This window comes from Ovis canadensis, chromosome 3, assembly GCF_042477335.2.
Source record: "Ovis canadensis isolate MfBH-ARS-UI-01 breed Bighorn chromosome 3, ARS-UI_OviCan_v2, whole genome shotgun sequence".
Classification (NCBI taxonomy): Eukaryota; Metazoa; Chordata; class Mammalia; order Artiodactyla; family Bovidae; genus Ovis; species Ovis canadensis.
The window spans coordinates 75,925,991-75,949,617 of record NC_091247.1 but is presented as its reverse complement, the minus strand read 5'-3'; the positions used below and the strand labels follow the sequence as shown (position 1 = coordinate 75,949,617).

The window sequence follows — 23,627 nt, the reverse complement described above, 5'->3', positions numbered from 1 at the left end:
GTATTCCTTATAGACTGTTTCTGATAGCCTTTTAAAGAAATGATAAGGAAATGATAAAGAACAACCTTCCATTAAATATTGCAACTCTAGGGAGCCACTCTGGAGAGTTCTCATTTGCTCATTGATTCTAAAAAGTGTGGTCAGTTGCAACTCTCCCACTGGAAAGTACAATTTGAGTGACTCTTCTTTAAGATAGCCTTTGCAAAGCACCCAAGAAACTTGAGGAGTTTATGAATTACAATGTGAACCAAGAGTTTCAAGAAGATTCCCTGGGTAATGGATTTTCCAAATCATTTGTACAACAACTAAATTAAAAATGTAAAGCCTCAGAGAAAAATGGTCAACACATCTAAGCCCTTCCTCAAGACCCATCTAAAGTTTTCTAAAGACACAAAGCAAAACAACCCAATCTCTACCTCTGAACTCGAATTCTTCTAGCAATAATATAACATGACAAGAATAACTCTGGTAAATAAAACTACATGTTGAACCTTCCCCAGGGAAGGTGTGCATCTTCTGTAATGATTTCTCAAAAATATTTCTTAGAAGCAGAGAACATTATGTTGTCAGGGCAGTCACATTGCAGCTATGCTTCAGGAGCCTCTCTCATTACAAGCTTCTGTTTCCAGACACTTTTTAATTTTTCTGGTGAGCCTGTGAAAGCTGGATGCAACTGATATACTACATGCTTTTAATTAATTTGATGGAATGGGTTTGAATTGCCTGAAATTATTGGCATGTGTACCTTCCCTTTTCACTAGCTTCTTAGATCTGGTTGACACCAGTTTGTGTGGTTGCCTGGTTCAAAAAGGCCCCTTCTCTGGAAGCATCTCAGTGCTGCTTGCAACAGCGTGGAAGCATCTCATTGTCTGTGCTCTGGTCTCAGCAGTGGGATGGGGCACCATCAGATTCTCCCTCTAAGAATTTGAAACTTGTGATAGGTCTTTGGAGCTGATTCATTACAAAGGTGGAATCTAGAGAAAAGTTCCCTGACCTCTTGCTGCTAAAATGCCAAATTCTCTCTAGATCTTGCTCCCATCCTTCTAGCTCCTTATTCTTCTGTTAAGTTAATCTCTTATGATTAAATCTGTCACAGTTGATTTCTGGTGCCTGCAAATAAGAAAAGCCTTCATCGGAACCACACTCATTGTTTCCAGGGGGAAATCATCCAGTCTCACTGACGATCCATAACACAGACAGGGCACATGCCTGGTGGTCCATGAGAGAGCAGGAGGCTTTGAACAGTGATTCCCTGGCGGCCTCACTAAGCTGATTTCAAAGGCCAGGATGGAGCCTGTGGGATCCCACTGCCCCTGCAGAGAGTGAGGCTTAAAGAACTACAGTTCAACAATCCTTTCACCAAGGTGTCTTTGTTACTCTGGCTAGAAGGGACAGAATCTTTCTCTGAAATCTCACTAGACTGTGTGTGTAACCTTCATCTGGCTTTTAACATCTTCCGCATTTCCATGAGTTACCTGATAATGAGTCCTCTCCCTCCTGTGGCTGGAAGACTGTAAGCTCTCGGGGGGCAGGGGCTGGTCTGTGGATCCTGCGCATCACCCTATACATGTCAGTACCTAGCTCCTGAGTGGTCAGCAAGTCTGACCTGAAGGTTTTCTGTGTGTCAGGCTTAGGGAAGGGGAAAGGACCCAGAATAGGCTTGGATGCTCTAGCTGGACAGGTAGGACTGGCCTGGTTGAATGATAGAAAACAGAGTATAATTACGTATTATGTGACATGTTTGAGAGGCCGTTCAGCCAGTGCTGAAAAGACCAGCATATATGAGTTCCAGGCAATAATGAGCTCTGGTGTTTCAGGATTCTAACTTATTTACCTTCCAGGCTGAAAAGACCCTGTGGGTCATTTTCTCTAATTAACACCTCACAAGAGCAAAACTATTCTATCAGGCTTCCCCCTTGGATGATAGATATTTACTGTTCAACTGCGTATACAGGCTGTGGGTTTTTCAGGTCTTCTCTGCATCATCAGATTATTACAATAATCCTTTGCAGTTATGGAAAACCTTTATTTCCGAGTACTTTTGGCCCTGCTGTCTTGGTTATCTTCACCACAGTCAACCCCACTCAGGGGTAAGAATCATGATGCCCCTTTTACAGACAGCACAGAGGTTTTCTTGCTCCCCTGAGCCCACACTGCAAATTAGAGCAAGGGGGACCTGGTGCTAGGACTCACGTCTGCCTGGTCTATGTCCTGTTGATTGATTCAGATAATTTGGGGGATGTGCTGGGCCTTACCCTGTCGTACCAGCGTGTCTTCAGCCCTGTGGGCTCAGAAATGCTCTCTACTGCTGCTCCCGAGGTAGAGTTAGGAACCCAGGAGTCACCTCATTTTATCAGCATCAAGGACAAACTTAACAGCAGCAAGGGATAAAGCCTTCCTGCTGAAAGTTGAGTTTTACTTGTAGACTGGACTTTTCGGACTCTGGCTCAGGTGGCATTCAAGACTCGTGGTTCAGGGCCACCAGAGAACAGCTGTGAGCGGTGTGCCAGCATGGAGGGGGCGGCATCTCCTAGTGAGGCAGAAGCTGAGAGTAAATGAAGACCATGTGGGGAAGCAGCTAGAAGCTTCCCACTAAGTCAGGGAGCCCACCTGCCTGGTGGGTGGGATTATTTTAATTTCCTTCTTAAAAAAAAAAAAAAAGAACTGGTGTAAAATTTGTTAAAATCTGCATTAAATGTGACTTTTTTGCACATTAAGGGGAGCTGCCAGAATGGAACACATATGCTCCCATGGAGCCAGCCTTCTTGGGTCTGGTTGGAGAGCAGCAGGGCCTCTCTCCACCACCATGACCCTCTGGCTTTAAAATTCCATGTATAAGATCAAAGTTACACGTGGCCAAGACACTGTCTGGTGCAGCCAACCTGGGAGATTAAATTTTGGAAAGAAAGCTTTCGTGTCTCATTTTTTTAAGACATGAAAAGTAGGCAAACTGAGGAGATTAGAAAGAAGGTAGAGGTGGGGAAAGGAGCAGCACCGGAGCCCTGAATTAATCTAACACACTGCTTTTGAAATAAGAAAAAGGATAATGTAGAGAAAATCCAAGGAATTATTGCTCCTCAAAGGGAAGGCTGGATCCAATGCCAAAGGGATCTGTGTGTGAGCTTTTTGGCTCCACACTTCCACTGAGACTCTGGGAGCTCTGCTGCTTGCATTTTAGTGTCCTTCTAGGGGCCATCATTCACTTTCCCCAAAAGGATGATTTCTAAACTAATAAAATCTGGCCCTTGCAAAGCTTCTCCCAGGGAGTCTGTTTATAGGCACAGCCAGGTTTAAGAATTGTCTTGAAGATAATAACTGGGAGAGCTGAGTCAGAACTGAAGTTCAAGATCAACCTCTATCTTGGGCCTTTCTTTCTGTTTTTGTGGGAGTAAGGTAGGAAGGTGGAACATGAGCTTTCAGAATTCTGAGATTTTTTTTTTTTTTTTTTTTTTAGTCTGGTTCAGCTCAGGGAAGCTGAAGGTAGGGCCAAGCTGTCTTACTTGAAAGAGTTTAGTAGGCTTCCCTCTGTCCTATGGACTCTTACCTGGTGCCCTGACCCAGGAACCAATAGGTCTCAATTCACGTTGCCCTGGTGGTTGTTTTGTTTTCATGGGTCCTGGGCTGGGGATTGATTTTTTTCTAGTGAATAAATTAAAACAAACTGACAACAAAAATTAGAACAATCTATGGGACTGTTGGGATATACGATCAATAATAAAGGTAAGCTTCCAGTCTTGCTTCTCTGGATGGTCCTTTTAAAGGACAGATTGGGGTAGCCTGCAAAATCTGGGACCTGGATGTTGGTATAATGCAAAGAACCCCCTCTGTAACCCATAGCACCTCACCTTCCCATTTTCTAGGATGGAGATATTTTCTTCATGTATTTAATTGGAGGATAATTGCTCTATAATGTTGTGTTGATTGCTGTCATATACCAGTGTGAATCAGCCATAAGTACACATATGTCTCCTCCCTCTTGAGCCTTCCTGCCACCCCCGACCCCATCCCAACCTTCCAGGCTGTCACGGAGCACTGGGTTGGGCTCCCTGCGTTATACAGTAACTTCCCACTGGCCATCTGTTTGCACATGGTGATATGTGCGTCTCAGTGCTGCTCTCTCAATTCACCCCCCCTCCTTCCCCTGCTGTGCCCACAAGTCTGTTCTCTATGCCTGTGTCTCTATTCCTGCCTTGTAAATAGGCCCATCAGTACCGTATTTCTAGATTCCATATATATGCATTGATATATGATGTTTGTTTTTCTCCTTCTGACTTACTTCACTCCTTATAACAGGCTCTAGATTAATCCACCTCACTAGGACTGATTCAAATTTGTTCCTTTTTATGGCTGAGTAATATCCCATTGTGTATATGTACCATAACTTTTTATCCATTCATCCACAGGTGGATATCTACATTGTTTCCATGTCCTAGCTATTGTAAATGTGCTGCTATAAATACTGGGGCATATGTGTCTTTTAAAATTATTGTTTTATCAGGGTATATGCCTAGTGGTGGGATTGCTAGATCATATGGTAGTTTTATTCCTAGTTTTTTGTTTTTTAACAAGTCTCTAGGATGGAGACTTTAAAGTAATCGTTAGGTGTGGTACATGCTTTCCTTTTGCACTGGTTCATTGTTCCTGTTCAGCTCAAGTTGATCATCATATAGTTCAACAGACACTTTAATCATGCTATCTGTGAACTTTTGGAAATCCTGAGTTGAGTAAGACCCCTTCAGGTGCTTCTCACTTTAGCACAGTGATTCAAAACCATGGTGGGGTAAAGTGGGGACTCCCACTCCCCACCCCAACACATACTCTCACCAGGGGCATCTGACTAATATCTAGAGAAAGTTTTGTTTGTCATCATTTGAGAGGGTAGTGCTACTGGCATATAGCAGGTGGAGGACAGAGATGTGCCTGACACTCTACAGTGTACCAAACAGCTGCCCACAACAAATGATGATCTGGCCCCAGAGAACCGCTGTGCCAAGGTTGAGGAAGCCTGCTGTTGCAGAGGAGGTCCACGTGGAATAAACAGTTTATGTGGGAGATATGCAAAAGCAGATGTAAGTACGAGGTAGCAAAGCAAGTGTGTGTATATGGGAGAGAAGAGCCATGGGGAAAACTTGTTGGGAAGCGACTTCAAATCATGATTTTTATTTAATGGCTTTATAATCAACTATCCAACAATGACTCTGAAAGTTTATTAGTCGAGAACTACATATTGGGAATTTTTTTTTTCTTTTTGCACAACTCTGGGTAATTTAATCAAACATTTCTGATAACTTTATATTTCCCCTTACAAAAAAATTTCCCCAAAGAACCAGGAAGAGGTATAAATAGGGAAGAACATTCAACCTTATTCTTGGCTTCTCAGCAAGGAAATCTCTGGTCCACTCTCCACTGTGCTTTTCTTTCACCTGGACTCTCCTTTCCTTCTCTCCTTCAAGGTTTAGCATCATAACCCTTAGTCCATGATGCTTTCCCTTGGAGATTTCAGTGCATAGGGAGTGGTCTATTCCCTGAACTCCTCAGAGCCTGGTTGCCTACACTTTTCCTGGGTGTGAGTGTGTTTCTGCCTAGACTGTGGGCTCCTCAAGGACAGGGACCACGCCCTCCACTGGTATATCCCTCTATAGCACAGAACATGCTCTGGATCCCGATTTATACTCAAGGTAGAAGGAGAAAGACATCCAGGAAAGATGTTCAGAAAATTAACATCTTCCTGTGACACTGGACTGACAGATACAGCACAATTTCTCCTTCTAAAGTCTCTGGATTGTGTCTTATAATAAAGTCTAAAAGTTTAATCTCTGTTTAGTAGGCACAACATGTAAAAAATAAACTGTCATTATTATTATTAGCAGTTTCTTACTAACAGATTTTTCAGCAGCTGTTTCCACAGAAGCAGACCAACCTTTCTGTTGTCATAGAGACAAAGATCTTTATATAACCATAGGCAAGGTGAGGTTTTTTTTTTTTCCTTTCTCTCCTTCTACTTGTCTGGAACTAATAAGAAAAGGAAAAGGAAATTTTTAAAATTAATTCTTTTAGATTTTTTTTCTCCAGTTAAAATGAGTGAACACATGGGAGGCTTTTTTTCAAAATTACATTTTAGATTTTAAATACTTAAGTTTTTAATAAAATACTGTTGGGCTAGAAAGATCTGAATAACAAAATGATGCCATTTTCAAAATTTGCAAGTAGTGGGCTTATTAATGATAAGCAATTATTATCTATGTTCCCTTTTTTTTTAAAACCAAATAGTGGACTTCAGATGGAAGTCTTATAAGGCAGGACTGCTGCTGTTGCTGCTGTTGCTTCAGTCATGTCTGACTCTGCAACCCCATAGATGGCAGCCCACCAGGCTCCCCCGTCCCTGGGATTCTCCAGGCAAGAACACTGGAGTGGGTTGCCATTTCCTTCTCCAATGCATGAAAGTGAAAAGTGAAAGTGAAGTCACTCAGTCTTGTCCGACTCTTCGTGACCCCATGGACTGCAGCCTACCAGGCTCCTCCATCCATGGGATTCTCCAGGCGAGAGTACTGGAGTGGGGTGCCATCGCCTTCTCTGCAGGCAGGACTCCCAAGGCCTGAAATGACTGAGACATAAACCAGCATCTATTGATGGACCAGGGATGAATTCTAAGGTGCTCTGTGGTATCACCTGTCCAACCCCCAGAACTGAGATAGCCACCCTTCACTCCACATAATCAAACCCTGTGGATGACTTAGTGCAAGACTGCATCCTTCTTACCCTTTATCTTGTAATTTCAATTCTCTTCTTTTTATGAACTCCCAATAACTTATTCGTGTCATTTCCTGTCTCATATACTGTTTACCATTTCACTCATCATTAAGAAAAGAGGATTTCAGCATGAACCCATTCACTTTTTCTTTCCTTTGCCTCAGTGTTAAATTACATCTTTATCCATCTGTCTTCTTCCCTCAGGACTCAGAAGTAGCCCCCTGTTTTAAGAATTGCCCCTTCCCCTTTGATCTGATGCCAGTGCCTTCCTCCCAGTCACACCGACATCTTAGGCCACCATGCCTTGCATCTTCAATTTGTCCTTCTCCATAGATTCCTTCCTCTACTCCTTTCTGAAGACAAGACCAGAAAAATAAAACAAAAAACTCTTCTTAATCATGTTTATTTTTCCATATGTCTCAGACTTTGAGGGTTTAATCTGATCACAACTGCCTCTTTTTTTTTTTTTTTTTTTTGCAGTAAATAGGTATTGTCTATGTATGTGTGTGTGTGTGTGCTGGAGTGGATGTTGGAGGAGATGGAGAAGAGAAGATTATGGCACATAGAAGTTCTAAACATTCTTCTTGCTTTCCAGAAGATCATATCCTCCATGGAGAGCAACTGGGACTTCCCAGGTGGTGCTAGTTGTAGAACCTACCTGCCAATGCAGGAGATACAAAGGATATGGTGCTCGATCCCTGGGTTGGTAAGATCCCTTGGAGTAGGAAATGGGCAACCCACTCCAGTATTCTTGCCTGGAAAATTCTATGGACAGTGGATTCTGGTGGACTGCAGCCCACGAGGTCACAAGAGTTGGACGTGACTGAGTGACTGAGTGCTGGTGAGCAATACCTCGATGCTCAAACTTTAGCATCTATCAGAATCTCTTAGGGAGGTTGTTCAAATGCAGACTGCTGGACTATACCCTCGGAGTTTCTGATGTAGTAGATTGGGGCTGGGGCCTGAGAGCAGGCATTTCTAACATTTTCCAGGTCATGTTTATGCTGCTCATCTGAGCAACATTGTCTTAAAGAAGCTACACTCCTATTAATTCTTATGCAACTCTCTTGTCATATGCATGTTTAAATCACCTTATCATGCTGAGAAACTTATCCCCTTTTGGCCTTTACAGGCTCCACCTCCATAGGGTTCTCCCTTGAAGGATAAAGTCATCTCTCAATTATCTGATCCTCGGGAAGCCTGGCCTTGTGAGGGTCAAAGTGTGTGCTGAACTAAGGGGTTTAAAAGTCTAAGAGAAGCTGCTGCTGGCGTGTATGACAAAATAGTGCATGTGAAGGGAGGAAGGTCAAGGATTCTGTAGCATTCCCCAGGGATGGCAAGGGCTTCAGATCCTGGGAAGTTGGCTCCTTCTGGGGGAATTCGACTAGGACTAGCGGGCCCCGGCATGCTAACAGTGCTTATTCTGTGCTTGCTTCCCACCTTCATCCCCAAACCCAGTCAACCTTATAAATCTTTCTGAGGGGTTCGAGGCTTCTCTAAACTGTGCTGTGCGGCAGTGAGAGAATCTGTTGTGTTTTAGTCTTTTCACTTCAGCCTACTCCAGGGAAGAGGTACCACCTTCCTGAAACCAGTGTGGTGTGGCAGCAGGAACTGTTGAGAGAGCTCAGTGAAAAGCTGAATCTGAAAGGAGCTGGGACTTGACTCTCTCATTCCTGTCTTCCGCCAGGAGGTTCTCTGTGTGTGTGTGCTCACTCACTTCAGTTGTGTCTGACTCTTTACAACCCTATGGTCTGTAGTCCGCTGGGCTCCTCTGTCCATGAGATTTTCCAGGCAAGAATACTGGAGAGGGTTGCCATGCCCCACTCCAGGGAATCTTCCTGAACCAGGGATCAAACCCATGACTCCTGTGTCTCCTGCTTTGCAGGTGGATTCTTTACCACGGAGCCATGAAGGAAACCCACAGGAGGTTCTCTACTCAATGCCAATTTGGCAAAACTGAGAACTTTTTTTTTTAAAGGAAGGGGTAGTTTTCTTACAAAAATGAGAAAATATTAACAGCAAGTTAAGGCCTATCCTTGCAACTCAGTAGCTATGGGACCTTGGGGAGGTTTTTCTACCTCTTTGGATCTCAGTTTCTTATAACCTGTATGATAAGTAATGTGTGAGTAAGAAAGGCACAGTGTTAGTAGCACAGTCATCCATAAAAGCAAGATGGGAGGCTTGTCAGGGAAGGACAAGGGCTGGGACTTGGAAGGTAGCTTCCATGGATTTATTTATTGATTGAAACAAATTCTATCAGCATGGTCCTTACCTTCAGGGAATTGAGCTGACAAGATAATTAATGGAAACCAATTAATATAAACTCTTCAACCTTTACACTGTATCTCTCAACCACAAATATTCTCCAAAGGCCACTAACTCTTCCATAGGAGAAGCTCAGCCCGTCAAGAGCCTGAGGGGCTGAGCTTGGGAGTGGGTTCCTCACAGACTTCTGGGAGCCCATGGAAATGGGGTAGGGGGATCTCTTTCCTCCCCCAGCATGGAATTCCATTACAGCTATTGGTTAGAACAGAACCAAGGCCTCCACCAGCCTGGTGCCTTTGGTATACTTTTATAGTCCTCTTCTTTCTCTTTCCTTTTCTCTTTTATCACGTCTACCAAGATGTAATTTATATACAATACAATTCACCTATTTTAATTGTACAATGCAATGTTTTTTAGTTTGTTCAGGGAGTTGTGCAACCATGACCACCATCAAATTTTAGATAATTTTCATCACCTCAAGAAGCAACAGCCATTAGCAGTCACTGGGCCTTCACTCCAGCCGGGTGGCTACTAATCTTCTTTCTGTTTATCTGGACATGTCATATAAATAGAACCGTGTACCTTGTGCTACTTTTTTCCCAAATCAAAAAAGTCTGCTGACACTCTGATACACTTGTGTCCTCTTTACCCCATTAAGTCTTTACCCCAGCTTCCCCTGCCTGCTTGCCAATGTGTCCAGCTCCCTAAGGGGTGGTGGTGTGCCCGAGCTGGGACTCAGGGCGTCTTACTGGTTAGGCAACCAGACTGAAATGCAAGCACATCTGGTCAGACAAGCAGGCTGAAACCCGAGTACCTCTGAGGCTGGGGTGGAGCAGTGGTTGGTGTGCTCACAGAGTTGCCCGTGGCCCTGGTGGGCCAGCAGACCTCATTGAGTGACCAGGTCACCTCTGGCCATTAGGTCCAAACACCCCATTTCTAGAGGACCACGGGGTACCAGAACTCACAGGAACCTTCGCCAGCCTGGCTGGCCCAAGGCTCAAAGACCACGCAAGACTTCTCATGTCTGACGCCCCGTCCCCTTTAGCAGTTGCAGGGAGAGGCCTTCCCACGTGGCCTGTGGGCAGCTCCACGCCCCTGGCCACTGTCCCAACCAGGGTGAAAGAGTGGGTCTGGGGCCGCCAGGGGCTGGAGGGTGCACGGCGTCCAGGCGCGGGCGAGGGTGGCAAGGACAGCTCCCAAGCTTGGGCTTCTCATCACCCTGAGAGGTGGCGGAGTGCGACAGGCACCGCGTCTTTATCCAAGCATCCAGGTAAAGGGGGTCAAAGAGCAGGGAGGCCAGGCGGCCCGAGGGTGCCTGGGCGGGGGCGCCGCGTACTCACAGTCGGCTGAGGCCGGCCCGCGGGCCGGGGCAGCGCAGGGCGCCGTCGGGCGGGCAGCTGCAGGGCTCCGGGCAGGGCGCCGGGCGCAGCGCCGGGAGCAACGGCGCTGGCGGCAGCAGCAGCAGCGCCAGCAGCAGCCGCAGCGCGAGGGACGGCCGTCCCATGGCCCGGAGCCTGAGCGCGGGCTCCTGCCGCAGGGCGGGCCGCAGCCCCAACAAGTGCGGCCCGCGCCCCTCTCCCCGCCCCCTGGCCTGCCCTCCCTCCTCCCGCGCAGGCCCGCCCCGGCCCCCCGCCCCCTCGACTCGCGACGGTGGCCAGAGCGACTCCATCACCTCCTTTCTGCTCTGTTCCCTGGCCCATCCTGTCGTCTGCAAGTGGCCCTAGGTACGGGAGGCAGCATGTGGAAATGGTGAATGCTTTGGATAAGGGAAGAGGACGGAGTTCTGGATTCTCCTGGCTCTGCGGTAACTGTGTGTGAAGTCCAGGAGGGAGAACCTCTCATTTCATCTGTGAGAGGAGCACACTGATAGTCCATACCAGCTCTGTCCACCTCAGAAGCGGAGAAAGTGCCCAGCTCAGACGCTCCTCCTCCTGTCTTTCATTCTCAGCCCCAAATCCGTTCCGCTTTTCTCCCACCAACTCCCTCACCCTATAGTTAATCTGTGTCCTCCCAACATCGCCAGTAATGTCTCTGTATTTGTCTCAGTAGTAACCACTTTCCTCCTTATAGTATAGGCATTTGAGTGTGTTCTCTGTCTTCACTAGAGATTGTGAAGTCCAGTTCGGGTTTATTTTATATTTCTGGTTTCTACACGGAAATTCCTCAGTAAAGATTTGCTGAATGAATGAAACTGCTATAATAATGAACAGAAGCTACCCCAGTGGGCGGCCCAGGATAGGCTAGACCCTGTGACAGGCTCTCTTCCTCACATCATGGCCAAGTTTCACCATAAGCAGGAAGGGTGTTTGCAACGAGCAAAATGATGTCCTGAGAGGTGACGTGACTTCCTTGAAGTCACACATCTCTTAAGTGGTGGAAACGTGTTTGAACTCATGTCTATCACCTACTTTATCTTGCCAATAAAGAAAATTAAGTGTATCATCTGCATACCAAGGACTTGGAAAGGAGACATTTTATGGTTAACTGCCATGATGTAAAATTTCCCCTATTTAAATTCATCATTAGAACCCTTGACCTTTTGTCTTTCCTAGGACTCTGGACTCTGAAAAGAGGTAGACTTTGAGAACTAGGAAGATGTCTAAGACTACAGACAGGAAATAAAAAACGGAGTTCTTTCTGACTTGAAGCTAACTTTGAAGGTCAGACTGGCTAAGTCACTAATCTGCATCTCTTGTGAGTCTCTTGCCTGAGGAAGATAGATTTTTTTTTTAAATTAAAAAAAAAAATCGTTTGGCTTTGTTCACATTGTGCCGGATGGCATGACAAAACAAAGCTTCTGTCTATAATATTGGGTCCCTCTCTTTTACTGCTTACCTGATCTCCTCACCCTTTCATACTACTGTATATGCTATTCGTTTACCTGGAATGCTTTTCTCTTTCTTTTCCATATTCTATTAACATGGTAAACTTCTGGCTGTCCTTCAAAATTCAGCCCAAAGTCATTTCTACCATAACACCTTCTTGAACCCAACCTAGCTGAGTACTTGTACCCATAGCACTTGATCTTATAGCCCATAATATAACACTCTGTAAGATCCCCTGGAGAAAGGAAATGGCAACCCTCTCCAATATGCTTGCCTGGGAAATCCCATGGACAGAGAATCTGGTGAACTACAGTCCATGGGCTCACAAAAGAGTCGGATATGACTTAGTGACTAAACAACAACAACGATAACACTTATTGCTTTAGTTTTGCTTCCCCCTGACTATTCATCTTAGTATTGTTAGGACATGTCATAGTTTCTAGCTCCTAGTAGGTGCTGCTCAGTATATATCTGTTGAATAACAGAATGAATAAATGAAACCCAAGCACAAATCTATAGTAGATGTTTAGTAGATAATCTGAGATGAACCAAACAGACTTGCTTGATTAATTCTCAACCATTACGGATCTATCTGGTAAGTACAAAGTATGCTCATGTCTGGGGCTTCCCAGGAGGCACTAATGGTAAAGAACATGCCTGGCAATGCAGGAGATGAAAGAGATGTGGGTTTGATCCCTGGGTTGGGAAGATCCCTTGGAGGAGGGCATGGCAACCCACTCCAGTATTCTTGCCTGGGAAATCCCATGGACCGGGGAGCCTGACGGGCTACAGTCTACAGAGTCACACAGAGTCAGAATGACTGAAATGACTTAGCAAGCATGCATGAACTGATGACTACTTTGAGATCACATTTCCTCTCTTCTAATTTGCCAGATTTTGGTAAGGGAATTGGGGGAGCACTGGATTTTTCAAAGGTTTCTACCATGTAGCCTGAATTAAGGAGAGAAGAAATGAATAACTCAAGGTGGCCAAGTGGCATTTGTTTCAAGTCTTATGTTTTATGTGGCTTTTTCTCTTTTTTTGCTTTAAAGCACATCTGTTATGTAAAATGAACAGCTGTTCCCACCCACCCACCCATGAAGAGTCAGTTGATTCTGTGCTTGGATATCCTTGGGACTTCTTGCATTCCAGTAGGAGAAGTCTTTGGCAGTCAGGATATCCTGACTGTCATCACTAGTGTGTCTTGGTCTCACTCATCTTGGACTTCCTCCTCTGTAGGAGAAGGGGTTGGAGTTCACAGTCCCAAAGTCTCTTCTAGCTTTGAAGTGCAAAGACTCTGCGGTTAGCACTTATGTACTGGTGGTGGAGGAGTTGGATTGTGTACACTGACTTCTTATAGCTTGTCTTGGATTGGAAATACAATCCTGTTTGTGAAGAGGTGCAATTGTTTATTTGGAAGAAAACTCACAACTATAACGAGTTTTCATAGAATGTTTCTATCTCTGATTAATTTCAGTTGAATCTTAATCATCACATTAGTTTTTGCAATGTACTTATTATAACAAAATCTTGTGGAATTGTTTGCTGTAATCGTGAAAGTTTGTTACAATGGAATTTACCTATCCTGCTCATTAATATGTGACCTATTTAGAGTGAATATTTTTAAATCTGAAGGACTTCTGTGTCATATAACTCTGCTCATAGTTACTTTTGTCATAGAACTTCAAAAGAGCATGACCCACAAGGATTGCTAATTATATTTTGCTGACAAACTAAAGTTCATGAAATTCATAAGAATTTTAATTCTACCTTAGAGATATAAAAATATCTGACACTACAACTTGGAAATCCTAGTAAAGCTCTCCAGAACGATAACAGAGCTTCTCATAATGTGCAGAAGTGCCGAAGTACATTTGGGAAGTTTTAAAAACAAAGGTCCCTGGTACACTATCTAAAAAGATTCTGAATCTATTGGTATCGACTGGGGCCTGGAGTCTGCATTTTAACAAGCACATTATGTAATTTTGATGCATGGAGTCCCCACAGCACAATTCATGAAACTCCAAAATGGAAATTCTAGAACTGCTAGAGAAGACAAAGTTCAAGAATCTTTACTAAGAACTCTGAGTGAAGCCTAAGAATTGTGATGCATTGTTAAAGAAACCTGGTATAACATGCATGCAAATAGTATTGTCTGTGTGTGGGTGCGTGTGCGCAAAGCTGCTCAATTGGTTGTAATGCTGAAGATTTTTTCCTTTTAAGTAGCAATCGGTTTAAGTGTTTTCTTTTTTGGTGGAAGTGAGCAATTTTAGAAGATCATGGATCCTGTTTTTCTCCATGTCTTACTAGATTAACTCAACAGCACTTAATGTCATACTAAGACACTGGAGTTGGAAGAAGTCAGAAAAAAAAAAAAACAAAACCCAAAAAACAAAAAACCCCAAAACATCTCAGGTAGAATAGGCAAGACTTTGTGACTTTTGAACACATACCCATTAGTGCCATAACTTGTACTTCTTCTCTTAAAAGCAGTGGTGTTAACCTTTTCCTCAGAAGAAAGGTGAATATAAGGGCAGAGGAAGGAAAAAAAATGTGTAAGGAAAGAAAAAGCATAGAATGGTGTCTGTGAGTTGTCTACCCTTGCTACTTGAGACGAAAATCAAAACAATGAAAATTTTAAAAGGTGACCCCTGAAAGTTATACTCTGAAGCTTTGTGCAACCTCTTTGTCACTTGCTCAGAAATTTCATCATTGCCTGTGTGGTGTGAAAACAGAGATGCGGTCAGCTGTGTGCCACCTCCAGGGTGGCCCTGGGGTTCCTTGAGACGAACTCAGAACTACAGGCTGATGAGCACCTGGGCCCTGGTCCTAGTGATGGATCTGGAAATAGAGGGTGAAGACTGATCTGGGACATAAGAATCCTTCTCCAGAGCTAACAGACAGAGAGACAGTGAGAGCGAGAGAAGGGGCCTTGCTTTTATGATTATGTTGCTGGAAGACTGAATAAATTGAGAACTGCTATTTTTCTTGTCTCTTGGCAAAAGCCTGTCTTTTCTAGCCATGACTGAAGCTACAGAGAGAAAAACAGAGATGAAAGACAGATGGGGCAAGCGGACCTGAGGCTAGCACCTCCCTTGGACTTGCCAATGTAATAAGCCAACACATCCTCTCTTTTGCTTAAAAGCTAATTGAAATAGCATCTCTCTCATTTGCAGTCAAAATTCCTAATCTCCACTGTCAGCCTTGCCATGACCTTTATTTGAACTGCATGCTTCCACCACCCTTTCTCAGTTGGGAAAGAAATAGGACTTTTCTCTTTTTATATCTGTCATAGGACTCATCACAAACACCAGTGAATTTCCCCCCTTTACACTGGCAGAACTTATCACAGGGCTTCTGGGAATAAATGAGTGGAGTGAGTAAGTGAACAAATGAATGAATGATGAATGAGTGAACAAAGAGGTAGTGACATAGAACCACATTATTATTTCTAGAGAAGCTGCATTTGGCTAAAGAATTCACAAAACATTCTTTGCATTTTAGGCAATGCCTCCTAGCAAATTGTGACCTTGGTTTAGAAATTAAATTTCAATCTTAAATATTAGCTAGAGTCTATATAAGGAAGGAGAGCAAACTTTCTGAGGTGATGAAATAAATCCACAAGGAAACAGGATTTGACTTTTTTGAAAGCAGATGTAGAAGTAATCAAATTGTATACTATAGGATATTGGTTGCCTGCAATGCTCCTTGGAAATATTGAGGGGAAATGTGTCAAAGTTCAAGAAATTTGGTAAAAATTGGATTAAAAAGTTAAATACGGTTCTTTACTAGACAGTTTCTCAGAACTTTTAACATGCATTCTAAATCTCCAAGAGGGTCATAGTATATGGCCCAGTGACTGTGGAACATGTGTTGAGAATGTAGATTTGGGAAAACAGGTTGAGAAAACTGATTTATTCAGAAATGTTCAGGCACCTGACTTTCATGGCAAAGAATCCCTTCACTGAACTAGAAGCCTGAGCTGACATTAGGATGGATAGGGCCTACTAACGTGCGGCTTTGGTGGCGAAAGGCAAGGTTGCCTGGATCCCTCTTCTCCCTTTGATGTGGATACTCAAGGTCTAGAAATCCCACTGATATCAATGTATTATTTTAGGTTAAGCATCACCTTCCCCGGGCCTCTTTTAAAAATGAAAACACAGCACAGGGTGAGAGCATATTGATTTGACTGTATCTTCACCTGAATTATTAATTTTCAAGACTACTCTTTTATGGAGAGTGTAGGAGGTAGATACACTTCGCTAGCAGAGAGGGAAGAGTTCACAGAAAGCTTCTTCCCATCAGAGCTGTGTCAAGAACCCGGACTCTGATCTGCCTTCAGATGCACTTAAAACACAGAGATCAGGGCTGGAGGGTGAAGAAAACCTCTGTTTTGCTCCCAGCTGCTCTGTGTGGAGGAGGTGGCCCTCTTCTCTCATGCCTCTGCTCACATCCTGTCCTGGGCGGGCATGGTGATGGGCTGGCAGGCTCACTGAGAGAGCGCTTCCTAGGATGCAGCTCTCTTAGAGATGCACAGAGAGCCACCCCATCTGTCTGCCTGCTGCTGCTATCTGTCACATTTGAGTTATGCTTTCTGAACATGATGTGGCATGCAGACAGACAGTAAGGCCAGTCATTACCCTAGGGTCTCCCAGGCCTTTATCCAAAGAAGAATCACCTTCAAAGAATAGTTTGGAAATGGCCGTCAGTTTTGAACTGTGCAAGCACGTGGGGCCCAAGACTGGAAGAGTGGTGGTTCTGTTTTCATCAAAAGGGAATACAGCGGGAGCTGATCTGCGGAGGGTGCCTGTGAGAGAAGAGCCAGGCTGCAGACGAGCAGTGCTATTAGATGTGCGGAGTTTGAGGCCACATCAGGCTGGAGAGACCCAGGAGGCCACTGAACCACACTGGTGCAGAGCATAGAAAACACTGAAACAGGAGAGAGAAATTTGGGTGTCCTACATCAGTGGTTGTCCGTTTCAGAATCACTTCTGAGAAGTTGCTTAAAAGGCAGAATCAGAGAGCTTCTGCTTCTGTGCGTTTGGCATCAGGCTAGGAAATCTGTGCTTTCAAGGTGTCTCAAGTGGCTTTTTTGGGAGAGGGGACCTTGTTCTACTCTCTGAGAAACATTGCTCCAGAGTGATTAATGAAACCCTGGGAGAGATTGCTGGAAGAAAAAAGCCGTGGGCTCAGGATAGCATGGTGGGATCCCTACCAGGAAGGAGGAGGAATCAAAGGCACTCTTGGAGCCAGCTCTGCAGCAGAGAACAGATGATCCATGCATGTGCAGAGAACAGGAGATCCATACAGGGACTGAGACAAATTATAGACAAACATAAAGGGAGAGGCTTTCTACCCTGAATTTAAAGATACCAAAAAACAAAGAAAATCCTGTGCATGACTTTATTTCTGCTAAACTAGTCAAGAGAAAGGTCAGTTAAAGGAAACACCAAATGATGGAGAAATAACTGTAAAACAAATATACTCCTGCATTTAAAATGGTTTAAGCCATTTGGAAAGCAACATGGTAATTCTCATCTCAGTTCAGTTCAGTTCAGTTGCTCAGTTGTGTCCGACTCTTTGCAACCCCATGAACCGCAGCATACCAGGCTTCCCTGTCCATCACCAACTCCCGGAGTTCACCCAAACCCATGTCCATTGAGTCGGTGATGCCATCCAGCCATCTCATCCTCTGTCGTCCCCTTTTCCTCCTGCCGTCAATCTTTCCCAGCATCAGGATCTTTTCAAATGAGCCAGTTCTTTGTATCAGGTGGCCAAAGTATGGGAGTTTCAGCTTCAACATCAGTCCTTCCAATGAACATTCAGGACTGATTTCCTTTAGGATGGACTGGTTGGATTTGGATCTCCTTGCAGTCCAAGGGACTCTCAAGAGTCTTCTCCAACACCACAGTTCAAAAGCATCAATTCTTCGGCGCTCAGCTTTCTTTATAGTCCACTCTCACATCCATACATGACTACTGGAAAAACCATAGCCTTGACTAGACGGACCTTTGTTGACAAAGTGACGTCTCTGCCTTTTAATATGCTATCTAGATTGGTCATAAGTTTCCTTCCAAGGAGTAAGCGTCTTTTAATTTCATGGTTGCAATTACCATCTGCAGTGATTTTGGAGCCCAGAAAAATAAAGTCAGCCACTGTTTCCACTGTTTCCCCATCTATTTGCCACGAAGTAATGGGATCAGATGCCATGATCTTCGTTTTCTGAATGTTGAGCTTTAAGCCAACTTTTTCACTTTCCTCTTTCACTTTCATCAAGAGGCTTTTTAGCTATTCACTTTCTGCCATAAGGGTGGTGTCATCTGCATATCGATCTAGGCATATGTATATGTTCCTCAATCCAGTGATCCTAGAATTGAGGATTTTCCAAGGAAATAATTGAATAGACTAAAAATGCCATAAGAATGGAGATATTCAGTATGGTCAATTCTACATTACACATTTGAAATAACCTGAATATTCAGCAATATTACAGTGATTTAAAGAAATGATAATTCATTTAAGCAATGTTAGTGTGCAGTCACAAAATAATTTGAGGGACATAGAAAAGTTGAATGTGTTAAAAAGTCAGATTACAAAGTCATGTTTGAATTGTAAATCCAGTAATGTATTCCTGTTCCTTTGAGGAGAAAAGCAATTGTTATTTTCTGTCCCAATCCTACACCTGTAAGTCTGCTCAATACATCATGTACGGTATAACTGGTAATCCATAAAGCAAAGTACAGATACCGCTTGGTGTTATATGGTTCTCACATGGCCAAGATAGCTCTGTAAACATCCTACCCCTCCCCTCCCACTAGCTTCATCACTGGTTTGGTGTCCAACTCTTCCTGCCAACTCTTGCATCTTTTTTTTTAAATGTATTTATTTTTTACTGAAGGATAATTGCTTTACAGAATTTTGCTGTTTTCTGTCAAACCTCAACATGAATCAGCCATAGGTATACATATATCCCCTCCCTTTTGAACCTCCCTCCCATCTTCCTCCCCATCCCACCCCTCTATGTTAATACAGAGCCCCTGTTTGAGTTTCCTGAGACATACAGCAAATTCCCACTGGCTATCTGTTACATATGGTAATGTAAGTTTCCACGTTACTCCTGCCATACATCTCACCCTCTCCTCCCCTCTCCCCATGTCCATGAGTCTATTCTCTATGTCTGTTTCTCCATTATTGCCCTGTAAACAAATTCTTCAGTACCATTTTTCTAGATTCCCTATATGTGCATTAGAATATGATATTTATCTTTCTCTTTCTGACTCACTTCACTCAGTATAATAGGTTCTAGGTTCATCCACCTCATCAGAACTGACTCAAAGGTGTTCCTTTTATGGCTGAGTAATATTCCATTGTGTATATGTACCACAACTTCTTTATCCATTCATCTGTCAATGGACATCTAGGTTGCTTCCATGTTCTAGCTATTGTAAATAGTGCTGCAGTGAACGTTGGGGTACATGTGTCTCTTTCAATTTTGGTTTCCTCAGAGTATGTGCCTAGGAGTGGGATTGCTGGGTTGTAGGGTGGTTTTATTCCTAGTTTTTAAAGGAATCTCCAACTCTTGCCTCTTTATCAAGCTTAGGGTGCCACCTCCAAGCCTCCTCACTTTATAGTAGCATCTAGCTCTGCTCTGACTTTCATCTTCCAGGCCCTGCTGTGACTGGCTGTTCCAGTGTCAGACCATCTCAGGTATTGACCCCTACTTCAATGGTCCTTTAATGCATCTAAGTTTTTACTTTAAAAGATTACATCAAAGTAATGTTCCAGCTAAAATTATTCAAATGGCTTTAAACAACTAATATTAAAATATCTAATACTTCCTCTTATTCCTCCCCCATCCACAGACTTTGCATTTGCTTCCTTTCTAAATAATTGCTGTGTGTTTTGTTTTATATTTTCTGTGTGCTTTAATTATCTATTGTTGTGTAACAAATTACCACAAACTAAGCAGCCTGAAACAACATGTATTTGTTATTGCACACTTGCTGTGGACCAGGAGTTTAGGCCCGGCTTAGCTTGTGGAGGGTGGGCAGGATCTGGGAGAGGAGATGGTGGCCTGATCTCTCTGGATTCAGATTTTTACGGGATGAAGCTGTTTTTACCCCCACATTGCACCCTGCTCCCCGCCTTCTGCAATAAGTTGCATCTCCAAGTCCCAATTGTTTCTGGATCTGCTGGTGGAATTGGCTCAATGCTTATCAACTTTCCATTCCACTGTGCTTATGGGTCACATGGCTTACATCAGCTCCTACTCCTCCATCAGCTTGTTATCTTCCAAATATTTTCTGAAATCTTTCACTTGCAGTTATGCAATAGTCTGGTCTCCCAAGAGGCAGATTTCAAGGTGACATTAAGTGTGCAAGGGTTTTATTAGAGAACTGCCCTTTTGAGAGAATATGGGGAGGGAGTCAGAAAAGGCCAAGAGAGCATGAGACTGAGATGAGAATAAAGGAGAGGAGGGAATAAGGCTGGTTGGAGCACCCCAGACCATGGTGCAATGCAAGGGTGTTCAGCAAGGCAGGCAGGGGTCCTTGAGCCAAAGTTGGCATTTGAAAGAGTCTGGTGTCTGCTGGGAATGGTTTTACCTTAGTTCCTTGCCATACTCAGTCATCAGTAGGGAGCAGCCCCGGGGAAGCATGACATTGGCCCAAACTCAGCTATGGGTTGTAGGTGACTTTCAGAGCCCAGCAGCAGGGGCCCTTAGTCAATTACACTCCCATAAACGGAAGCCTGAGCAGTCTCATGGCTGCCACAAATTATTTCTTTTCTCATTCTCTCTATCCTTTGGATGATTCCTTTTTGGGGGGAGTAGGGCGACGGTGTTTTTAAAAAATTCTTATTATATTTTAGAGGCATCTAGAAAAGGAAAGGAAATGGTTCGGTGTAGTTCTATATTCATTTTCTCAGTCATTTGAACTAATTTTCCCCAAAACTTAATATATTTCCATTTGAAAAAAGTTTAAAAGAAGGAGGTAAAGGTGATCAGAAGTGTCACATTCAGAAAGCTGGAGAAGGATGGAGACTGAGAAAAGGCCGTGTGATGTGCTGACTAGGAAGTCGCTGGTGGGTGAGCTTATTGCTGGTTCCACAGCTGTGGGGGTGAAAGTCAGCTTGAACAAGACTGAGCAGTGAGTAGGTGTAGACAAGTCTGTCAAGAAGTCTGGTGAAGGGAAGGAGAGGAAGAGAGAATTAACCCGGGGGTGAGCTAGGTAGAGGGAAAGGAGCTCCTAACAGGTTCATTAGTAGATATAAAGGGCTAGAATGGATGGAGAGATAGAGGGTGCAGATAAGAAAAGACATTATGAACAGGATCTAAGAGGAAGCATGGGTCAGGGGATAGGATCAAGAATGGATGTGCAGGGCTTATTTGGAAAGCAGAGAGGTGGGAGCAAAGGAGAAAGGGTGGTGCAGACATAAAGAAATGTTTCACTGGTCTATCAGTTAGGATTGCTTCTAGCTACAAGAGGCAGAAACGTGACTACTGTGGTTTTGGAAGTAGGGATTTATGCGATAGGCAGTTCAGAGCAAAGATGACAGACAGCAGTAAGAGGCTGCCAAGGGCTCAAGATCCTTTCATCTTTCTGCTTCATCTTGCTCCATGAATGAATGAATGAATGAATGAGCAAAATATCGGGAGATAAGTATCACATTCCTATTAAGACTTTTCTCATTTAATGTTTGACCCATAAACTGAATCGTAGTAAACATCTTTTAGGGAATAAATGCCACTCATATGGATTCTTAAAAAAAAAAAAGACGACTTTTCTCTTTCAGTGAACAACAGTGTGAGTGAACAAACTATGGTGATTTGTTTAAATAATCTGGTATGCTAACAAACTGAATATCACATTACTTTAAAAAAATATGCAAATGAAGTAGGGACATGAAAAAATCTAGATTCTGTGATGTTAAGTAAATAAAATCTTAAAATAATATGAGTACATTGATAGCAACTATGAAAAGTTATATCAGTACAATATTAAAGCGAGGAGGGATCATTATATCTTGATACGAGTTTAGATTTTGTGGTAAAGAAGGCTGGGATTTTCCTTTTTTCTTTTCCTTTCCCTGGTTTTATTGACATATACAATTGTGTAAGTTTGAGGTATACAGCTTAATGATTTGACTTCTGTTCATAATGAAAGGATTGCCACAATAGGTTTAGTTAGCATCCATCATCTCATGTAGATACAATACATAGAAAAAGCATAAAAAAGAGAAAAATCATTTTTTTCTTATGATGAGCACTCTTAAGATTTACTCTCGTAATTACTTTCCTGTGTATCACCAGGCATCAGGTTGTATATTGCATCCCTAGCACTTATTTATCTTAGAACTGGAAGTTTGTACCTTTTGACCACTTTTCTCCAAGCTGCCTTCCACCACCCAGCTGCCTTCCACCTGCCCTTCTGGCAACTATAAATCTGATCTCTTTTTCTGAGTTTGGTGGGTTTTTTTGTTTGTTTGTGTTTCCACATGTGGATGAGATCATACAGTATGTCTTTCTCTGTATGACTTATTTCACTTAGTATAATGCCCTTAAGTTTCATCCATGTTGTGGAAATGGCAGGATTTCCTTGTTTTCCTATGGCTGAATAATTTTCTATTTTGTACATACATAATAAATATATAAATGTGATATATATATATGGGCTTCCTAGGTAGGTCAGTTGGTAAAGTATCCACCTGCAATGCAGGAGACCCAGGTTCAGTGGTTTAGGGATTGAATGAGGAGCCTGGTAGGTTACAGTCCATGGAGTCACAAGAGTTGAACAGGACTTAGTGACTAAACCACCATCACATGTATGTATATATATGTATATATATACACACACACACACACATATATATATATATCACATTTTCTTTATCAGTTCATCCATTGATGGACACTTAGGTTGCTTTCATGTCTTGGCTATTGTAAATAATGTTGCTATGAACATGGTTGTCTAGATACCCTTTTTAAGTCAGTGTTTTCATTTCATTGGGTTATACTCCCAGAAGTAGAATTGCTGGATCATATGCTGTGCTTAGTCACTCAGCCTCATCCAGCTCTTTGCAACCATATGGACTGTAACCTGCCAGGCACCTCTGTCCATGGGGATTCTCCAGGCAAGAATACTGGAGTGGGTTGCCAAGCCTTCCTCCAGGGGATCTTCCCAACCCAGGATCAAACCCAGGTCTTCCACATTGCAGGCAGATTCTTTACTGTCTGAGCCACCTGGGAAGCCCATGAATACTGGAGTGGGTAGCCTATCCCTTCTCCGTGGGATCTTCCCCACCCAGGAATTGAGCTGGGGTCTCCTGCATTGCAGGCAGATTCTTTACCGTCTGAGCCACCAGGGAAGCTGAGATCATATGGTAGGTCTATTTTTAATTTTTTGAGACTCCTTTGTACTGTTCTCCACAGTGGCTGTACCAGTTTACATCCCATCAACCATGCAAAAGATTTCCCTTTTCTCTACATGCTTGCCAGCATTTGTTATCTTGGCTTTTTGATGGTGGCAGTTCTAATAATTGTGAAGTGATACCTCAGTATGGATTTAATTTGCATTTCCTTAGTGATGTGATGTTAAATATCTTTTTATAAACCAGTTGGCCATTTGTATATCTTCTTTGGAAGCATATCTATTTAAGTTGTTTGCCCATTTTTAATAGTGTGTGTGTGTGTGTTTTTTCTTTTGCTACTTTTTTTTTTTTGTTCTTGCCGTATGAGTTCTTTATATATTTTGGATATTAACCCCTTTTTAGATATATGGTTTACATATA

At 43.2% G+C, this 23,627-nt stretch overlaps 1 protein-coding gene across 1 annotated transcript in view; it reads right to left on the bottom strand.

The window, feature by feature from the left end:
- Nucleotides 1-10,519, bottom strand: part of LHCGR (luteinizing hormone/choriogonadotropin receptor) — a 60,361-nt gene extending 49,842 nt beyond the window's left edge. Inside the window, exon 1 of the mRNA XM_069586336.1 lies at nt 10,356-10,519. Within this exon, the coding sequence (XP_069442437.1) occupies nt 10,356-10,519 (164 nt within the window). The remainder of the gene's footprint in view (nt 1-10,355) is intronic.
- Between the last annotated feature and the right edge of the window lie 13,108 nt (nt 10,520-23,627).